The sequence below is a fragment of the Rhinoderma darwinii genome, chromosome 10 (assembly GCF_050947455.1).
Source record: "Rhinoderma darwinii isolate aRhiDar2 chromosome 10, aRhiDar2.hap1, whole genome shotgun sequence".
Classification (NCBI taxonomy): Eukaryota; Metazoa; Chordata; class Amphibia; order Anura; family Rhinodermatidae; genus Rhinoderma; species Rhinoderma darwinii.
Window position 1 is genome coordinate 73,027,719 of NC_134696.1, and position 9,403 is coordinate 73,037,121.

The 9,403-nt window shown below is 40.8% G+C and overlaps 1 protein-coding gene across 1 annotated transcript in view; it reads left to right on the forward strand.

Moving 5' to 3' along the window:
* ATG12 (autophagy related 12) overlaps positions 1 to 9,165 on the forward strand; it is a 98,628-nt gene extending 89,463 nt beyond the window's left edge. Inside the window, exons 3-4 of the mRNA XM_075838902.1 lie at positions 6,520 to 6,582; positions 8,317 to 9,165. Coding sequence (XP_075695017.1) covers positions 6,520 to 6,582; positions 8,317 to 8,376 — 123 coding nt within the window. The 3' untranslated portion in view covers positions 8,377 to 9,165. The remainder of the gene's footprint in view (positions 1 to 6,519; positions 6,583 to 8,316) is intronic.
* The last annotated feature ends 238 nt before the right edge of the window (positions 9,166 to 9,403 follow it).

The window sequence follows — 9,403 nt, forward strand, 5'->3', positions numbered from 1 at the left end:
TGGCTCCTAAAATAAAATAATGTCAAATAAGAACAAAAATTCCCTATTTAGTATCACCAGTTAATGGTCTAAGATTCTAAACTCCCAAGAGATTTAGCTCCTATTATTCCCCTTTATATAATCTGAAGGAAGACCCTTCCACCCCCCCCCCCCCCCCCAACCCACAAATATTGATAAAACTAAATTCTTGGAATCTATCCATTTACCCTCCCTCTCTTTAGAGCAATAGTCCTTTTTGAATGCAATCCGAGGTTTCCAAAATAATGGGTTCACCAAAACTTAATAAAGCACCAGGACCTGATGACTCTTTTTAATGAGTAGTATCGTGCCTTCACCTCCATTCTCTCCCGACACCTGACTACAGTTTACAATTTAGCAATGTCCTCAGGTAATTTACCACAAGAGATGCTTCTGGCAACAATAGTAACTATCCCCAACCACCGCAGCTAACTTTTGACCAATATCTCTTCTTAACTGCGACACGAAGATATACGCCAAGCTCCTATCTATCCGTTTAATAGATGTTCTTCCAACAATCATACACTCAGACCAGGTTGGGTTCACTAAAGGGTGACAAGCACCTGATGGTACAAGACAAATTTTTAATCTCATGGCTACGGTGGGATGTAGTCGAGCGCCTTTTCTCTTCCTTACTTTGGACGCAGAGAAGGTGTTCGATAGAATAAATTGGGGTTTTGCTTTTTCGACTTTGAACAAATTTGGATTTACTGGATTTATTGGATTTTCTTGAGTGCTATTCAGGCTCTCTACACCACTCCCTCAGCGAAAAGAACTAACAAATGGTTTTCTTTCGTCCACTTTTCAAATTTCCAATGGGACCCGTCAGGGGTGTGCACTCTCACCCCTATTATTTACAATGGTAATGGAACCACTAGCGGAATCCATACGATCTAACCTGAACATAAGCGGTATTCCAATAGGGTTTCGTCAACACAAGTTGGGTCTATTTCCCTACTATGTCATTCTTACAATTACTGACCCTCTACCCTACCTGAAAGAAATCTCCAATACTATTTCCCGAGTTGTCTCCGTTTCCAACTACAAAATTAGCGCTTCTAAATCCCAAATATTTGGTATGCATATTCAATCTACCCTGAAACAAATTATACAAACAGAATTTCCCTTCCAATGGGAAAACGTTTCTATCCCCTACCTAGGAATTCAAAATGGATACCCTTTGTCTAGACGTCCTAAATTAAATCTTGGGCCTTTTCTGATATCTCTTGAAGGAGAACTTAATAACATTTCTAAACATGAACCATCTTGTTTGGGACGCAATGTTTGTTATAAGATGTTTATATTGCCAAAACTTTTATATTTCTTCCGGACCCTAACTGTCCCTACACCCACTGCTTATGAAATTCCAAACACAGCTTAGATCTTTTTTGTGGAGTGGTAGAAAATCCAGAGTAGCAGCATCAATTCCCACAGTTCACAGAAACAGAGGAGGTCTGGGTGTTCCAAACATAGTGAATTAACATAAAAGGTTTCTAATCAAGCAAATAGAATCTTGGTTATCTTCAACTACAGGTTCCAGTTGGCCCTCAATTGAAAAGCACATACTTGGAGGACACTCCTTTTATAACGCTCTTTAGCATATGCTTTAAAACCGATCCTTCCTCTTCCCAACACTCCCACGGTTAGAGTCTCCCTGCAGGGATGGCTTTCCCTACTTTCAAAGTCCTCGGTTACTACTATGGGTGATCCAATCCCTATCCCAGTAGATGTTTTGAACTTGCTGACCTAACATCCCTAACCTAAAGTCAAGTACTGGTCCAAGAATGGTTTACATAACGTCAGATTTATTTCAAGAACACTGCATTAGACCTTTCTCCGAATTAGTGAATATGTCCGAAATTCCTGCCAAAGAGATTTAGAAGTATGTTCAGATAAAGTCGTATTTAGAAGGGTCGCCTGTAACTACAGTCAATTACCTCTTTTTATATGTAAACCTCTTTCTGACCCTAAAACAGGGGACTTGAATCATACTAGGAAAATGCATGATGTACTGAATGGGGATGTGGAGATTACCAAGCAAGCTCCTTTTTTAAATTAGGAAGGGAATCTTAATAAAACATTTTCCCTTAACCACAGCACATAAATGGACTATGAAATCCACACTGTGTACAAATCTACATGAAGTACATTGATGAGATGGTACTATACTCCCCTCAAATTGGCTTTCCCCACTTGTCTGACCTGTGTTGGCGCCAATGTGGCGATGTAGGCACTTTATATAATATTTTTTGGGGATGTTCTATACTCCTTTCTGGAATGAGATTTTCCACCTTCTTTCAGATATAACTGGGGTGTCCATTAGTAAAAACCCTGCCCTGGCATTATTATCGTTGGAAGTAGAAGAGATACCTGTCGATTTTAGACGATTGGTTTGCCATATATTGCTTTCTGCAAAGCTTCTCATAGCTAAGGCTTGAAGGTCCTCCACATTTCCCTCTTGCAAAGAGGTGATCGAGAAAATTTCAAATCATTGTATATATGAACACCTTTTCTACCTTCGTCAGAACAGATATGCATCCTTTGCTACTTTCTGGGATACTTGGATTCGATATTTTGATGATTGATGCTGCTTTATGCTTATGTCTCTCGGCTCCTTCCCCCTCCCTCCTTCCCCGCACCGCTGATTCTTTCCTTTTCTGTTTTTCCATGAATTAAAAAATGTTGTATGAACAATACCTTATGTTTGTTGCTGACCTTTCTATTATGGTAGATATACTGTAAGATACATGTTTTGTACAAAATTATTCCACTGTTACTACATTTTCTATAAAAATCTAATGTTAAAAAAACAACAACCTGAAGTTACGTACAATTATTATAGCAATATATGTTAAGTTATTTAAATAATTAAAACAATTTATAAAATTATCTATTGGTTTTTATTTTCAGTTTATTTAATAGTAATAAGAAAATCGAGATTCAAATCGAAAATCGCACATAGGGTTGGAAAAAAAATGTAGATTTTATTTTTTGGCTAAATTGTCCAGCCCTAGTATCATCAGGAATGTGATGCCTGTGTTGCCTAATTCTCCTCCCACAGTCCATTTCTCCAACCACTAATATAGTCTGACCCCTCTCTTACATAACTACCCCTTTATTGTCTACATCACTCCTCATCCCTAGTTTAACCCCTTCCCGCCTCAGCCATTTTTTGGATTTTAATTTTAATTTTGTTTTTTCCTCCCCACTTTCCAAAAGCCATAACTTTTTATATTTTTCCGTCTATATAGCCATATGAGGGCTTGTTTTCTGCGGGATGAGATGTAGATTTTCATGCCACGTTTATTGTACCAAATAACAGTGGGATATTGTGAAAACAATTATTTGCGGGGTGGAATAGGAAAAAAAAAATCAGCAATTCCTCAATCTTTTGGGGAGGGGGAGACTTAGTCATGGCTGTATTATGGATCCGTGTTGTACAGATCCATAATACGGAGCCCATGGTTACCCTTTAACTCCCTGAACTCCCGCTGGTTGTCCTGTGATGTGCATGTTACAGGCAGTATTCCAGAGAATACCACCTTGGAGGTCCTTCCCTTCAGCTTGTAGTTTAGTTGTTTAACCCCTTAACGACAACCAACGTACTAGTACATTGTTGTCGTTAAGTACTTACGGCAGCACAACAGATAGGTACATTGTGTTTTGCTGGTGCGGGGTCAGAAGCTAAGCCCGCACCATCGCCCGCGTGTGTCAGCTGTATATTACTGCTGACACCCTGCTGCAGGGCCAGGATCAGAGCTAGCCTCTGACCCTGTTGATTAACCACTAAGATGCAGTGCTCAAAAACGAGCGCTGCATCTATGGGGTGTACTGCTGATCGAAACCCCACAATGCAATCTGGCTTCCTTTCTGACAAGGGCGGAAGCCTTTTACGTCCTGCCCGGAGGACGTCCTGCCTATAAGGCTTCTAGCCGCAAAAAGATGGCTCAGAAGCTGAGCCTGCGACATCAGCCACGGGTGTCAGCTGTATGGTACAGCTGACACCCTGCTCTAATGGCAGGGAATGGAGCCACCTGTCCGTGAATAACTGACAGCTCTAATGCATTGCACTATGTGGGTAGTGCAATGTATTAGAGTAAAGATCAGAAGTGCAGGCCTTCAAGTCCCTAGTGGGAAAATTAATAAAAATGTTGTATACAAGTGTAAAAATAAAAGTGTCACGTTAATAAATACAAAAACTGACTTTTTTCCTATAATCTTTTATTGTAGGAAAAAAATGAAACCGTTAATGAAAAAAGTACACATATTTAGTATCAACGACCCAAACTATAACGTTATTTTTCCATCATGATGAACACAGCAAAAATAAATAAAAAGACAATGCCAGAATCGCTATTTTTTTTTGGTCACCACCCCTCTCAAAACATAGAATAAAGTGATCAAAAAGTCGCATGTACCCCAATATAGTACCAATAAAAACTGCAACCCGTCCCGCAATAACAAGCCCTCACACAGATTTTTTTGGGCTGAAAAATATAAACGTTATGGCGCTCAGAATATGGGGACACAAAAAATAAGTAATTTTATTGTTCAAAAGCTGCAAAACATAAACACTATATACATATGGTATCGCCGTAATAGTATCGACCCGCAGAATAAAGTAAAAATGTAAATTATAGCGCATAGTGAACACTGTAAAAAAAACAAAAAAAAAAACATTGTCAAAATGTATGGTTTTTGGTCATTTTGCTTTCCAAAAACTCGAATAAAATGATCAAAAAAATCCTGTGTACCCCAAATCTGTACCAATGAAAAAATTGTCTCGCAAGAAATAAGCCCTCACACAGCTCCGTTGGAGAAAAAATAAAAAATTCTGTCTCTCAGAATATGACACAAAAGGTGCAGTGCTTTCCAAAAGCGGATAAGATTGGGCACCATTTATCAATGTAACATTGGCCACGCATCTACAGATAATTTAACGCATTATTATACCCTCTTATTATACCCTGATGATCTCCGCACAGATTACATATGCCCCCACATTATAAACTGAAATACCAGTTAAACCCAAAACAGAACAACTACCAAGCAAATTCTGTGCTCCAAATGGCGCTCCCTCCCTTCTGAAACCTACAGTGCGCCCAAACAGCAGTTTACGTCCACATATATAGCAACGCCATACCCAGGAAAACCTGCTTAACATTTTATGAGGCATTTGTCTTCCGTGGCACAAACTGGGCACATCATATTGTGCACTAAAATGGCATATCAGTGGAAAATTACAAATTTCACTTTGCGCCATCCACTGCGCATTCATTTCTAATGAAAAAAAACTGTCAGGTCAAAATGCTCACTACACATTTAAAATGCCCTGAGGGGTGTAGTTTCCAAAATAGGGGTCACTACTTGGAGGTTTGTTTTACTATTTGACCTCAGAGCCCTGCAATTGTGGGCCAAGGCTGTGAAAATCACCAAAATAGGCCTCACATGCGCTCTTCACTTAAATGTATGTAATGTAATGATTGCAGCTTCCAATCACAGCGAACAGAGATGACATTGCGTCTACTACAGTAAACACTAAGGCCCCATGCACACGACGTGCTTTTGTGGCTGCAATTCCCCCGAAAATCCACGGGAGAATTGCGGCCCCATTCATTTCTATGAGCCTTCACACGACCATTCTTTCCACGGTCCGTGCATGGCCCAGGAGCCTGGACCGCAGAAAGAACGGACATGTCTTATTACGGTTGTGTTCTGCGGTCCAGGCTCATAGAAAATAATGGAAGTGGCCATGTACACAGCCCGCGATTTGCAGGCGGCTCGCGGGTGACAATCCGCCCCCGGCCGACCCAAAAATCACGGCCGTGCACATGGCTACAGTCGTGTGAATGAGGCCTAACAGCTGGACAAAGAAGCAGCAGCAGTCTTGTACAGGCAAAGAACAAGTACTTATGGGGTAACTAAACTTTTGATAACAAATCCTTTAACATGTCATAGTGACCTGTCAGAAGTTTTGATCGGTGGGAGTCCGAGCATTGAGACCACCCTCCATCGATCGCTAAAATGAAGTGGCAGAAGTGCTCTGATGAGTGTTGTGCCAATACGTTTATTATAGGCTTTCCTCGGAAAGCCAAACGAGGGGTGTACGGACTCGAAGACTTTTTATTGAGCCGTGCACCGCTTGAGGAAAGCCGATCAGAAACGGAGAGGACATTGCTTACCCGAACACTTCTTCCGCTTCGTTTTAGAGATAGTGGGTGTCTCAGTGCTTGGACCCCTACCGATCAAAACTTCTGACATGTCACTATGACCTGTCAAAAGTTTTTTTAACAGTTTAGTTATACTTTAAGATATACTTGAAAGTTGCAGAGTTTAATACTTTAGGCACAATGCAGAGTTTTTTCATAGAATTGTCTTGATCTTGGAAAACCACTTTAACATTGCTTCTTGTTAGAATTATTTTTGCAAATGTTCTATTAGTTGGCTATATATACTGGACACCTAATTGTTTATATAATGATCTTTTATATATATTTACAGTTTATCTATGTCAATCAATCATTTGCTCCATCACCTGACCAAGAAGTGGGCATATTATATGAGGTAAAAAACGCTTCGTTTTTGATGATTGTTTCTAACAAAGTTGCTTTTTTTGTGTTTGTTTGAGTTGTGATAATTCGAGAATTTGACCTGATTACTGATGGTCTTACGGTTTTTAAAGTAGTAATTCTTAGGCCCCATGCACACTAACGTATTATTTACTGTCCGTAAATACGGGTCCTTGGTCACACGTATTCGACCTGTATTGCACCAGTATTTATGGACCCGTGCCCGTAAATACGGTTCCGTTGTCACCAGTATTCCACCCGTATTTACGGGCACGTTTTCGCTGCAAAATTGCACTGCACTAATCGGCAGCCCTTCTCTCCATCAGTGCAGGATAGAGAGAAGGGACTGCCCTTTCCGTAATAAAAGTAAAATAAATTCATACTTACCCGGCCGTTATCTTGGTGACGCATCCCTCTTTCGACATACAGCCCGACCTCCCTGGATGACGCGTCAGTCTATGTGACAGCTGCAGCCTGTGATTGGCTGCAGTGGTCACATGGGCTGAAACGTTATCCCGGGAGGCCGGACTGGAGGAAGAAGCAGGGAGTTCTGGGTAAGTATGAACGTCCTTTTCTTTTTCTTTTTTACACGATGATCTATATTGTGATCGGTAGCACTGTCCAGGGTGCTGAAAGAGTTACTGTCGATCCCTTGACGTCGCCTAGCAACGCTCCCATAATTACAGGTGCACACACATAGTCACCTGTAATTACGGGAGCCCCATAGACTTCTATGTGCCTGCCAGTGCCGTATTTACGGCCTAAAATAGGACATGTTCTATATTTTTTTAACGGCCCGGGCACCTTCCTGTAAGCATACGGGGAGGTACCCGTGGCCAATAGAAGTCTATGGCCCCGTAATTACGGGCCATGATTACGGGCCATGATTACGGGCGTTTTTACGTTCGTGTGCATGGGGCCTTAGACTGTTTTTCACAGAGATATATTTAGTAAATCTTAGTTTCCTTGTTTTTAGTTTTTTTTTCATAGTTGCTGGATATAATAAATACTAAGAATAAACTTAAGAAATTAGTCCATTTACATATATACTTCTACGGTATGATACATAGCTGGGTCTGTGTGCACACGGGGAAACTGGACAACGTTTGACTCAGGGTAAATGCAGCAGACATCGGCAACACTCTGGCTGGGGATTCTGTCCCAGGAGGAGACCCTGACATCACTGGACATGGACAGTGATGTTAGGGGCTTTGAGATGCCGGAATCCCCGGCCAGAGTGTTTGCAACACTCTGGCCAGGTATTCCGCTTTTGGAGGAGCCTCATCAAGGGCTTTCCCAAGACAGGATTCCCCAGCCAGAGAGCTTGCAATGCTCTCGCCAGGGACTCCATAGTTGAAAGCCCGACATCACTGTCCATACATGGATTGTGACGTCAAAGGCTTCCCCAGGCCCAGCGCTTAAAATAGCGCTGTGCCCGGGGAGTCTTCGACGAGCGTCTCGCAGCAGCTTCACACAGTGAATGCTGAAGTAGGGAGCTGAAGGTTCCTTGCTTCAACATTGGTTTCAACTGTATCTGCGTCCTGAGAACACAGATACAGTTGACAAAAGGACATATCACCGGAATACGTAACTGTCCCGTTGAATCCAGGACGGTTTAGAGTTATGCCATTGACTTACAGGCGGGTCTGCTATGGTGTACTTCGTTTTGACTAAGAAAATATTGCTTCATGTGTAACCTTATGTTAAACTATATTTTCTTTTTCTTCAGTGCTTTGGCAGCGATGGAAAACTTGTTTTACATTACTGTAAATCACAAGCTTGGGGATGAAGAACCGCCAGTTTTACCTCCTCTTGTAATTGCTTCTTATTCTAGAAGACATTTATGAATATCCTGCTTTCATTTAGACATCCTGGGTCCAGTTGTCTCTATGAGAATCTTTGGTTTGTATCCCATTCTGTACAAAGAAGTTCTTGGAGATAATACTTTGACTGTGACCTTACAATACAGAGAAAGGCAAGATGGATCAAGACATATATGCTGAACAATGCTCTAACCAATTAATCATTTAATTTAACTTAACTTGTTTGCTGCATGGACAGTCCATTTATTTTCTCTGCAGCATTTTTTACTTCTAACATTACTATGCTGCAGTGATCTCAACAGTGAGATTGTGTCCCCTCTCAATATATATTTCTGAATTAAACCTTAAATAAACAGTGAACTAAACTGTGCCACTACTCTTTATTTAGAGGTATGTCTTGGGAATAAGGCATCCCTAAGACTTCTGGGATACTGCACCCCCTTTCCACCACCATGTGGACAGGTTCTGCAGGTCAGTTCCTTTTTGTTAAAAAAAAAAAAAATCTTCCTGGGCACCTGTAGATGTATACTTGATGGATTGCAGGCAGAATTGTTATATCTAACCTACATGTTTTTTTGTTTTTTTTTTGTAAATTGTATAACTCTTCCTGTCATGCTGATTGTCTTTACTTTTCTGTCATTTCCTCTTGTTCAAACTTCCCATAGTGCTGAGCATTGTGCTCTGAGCCATTTAGATATCTCCCCACTTCTGCCATCCCTCCCTTCTCAATAAAGAAAAGCAGCATCTGCACCTCCCCTCCTTCTTGTCTAATATTTACTGTATTACTTTAAATCACGGGGCACAGTCTTTTTGGGTTTAAGGGCCACATTCTAGATTGTACTATTCCAAGCAGATACATGAAAATTCACATTTTTGCAATTTTTTCTAATTTCCCAAATAAACACTGAATTTATGAATCAAATTTTACCTCTAACATAAAGTACAATGTGTCACTAGAAAACAATGTCAGAATTACTTGGATAGGTAAAAGTA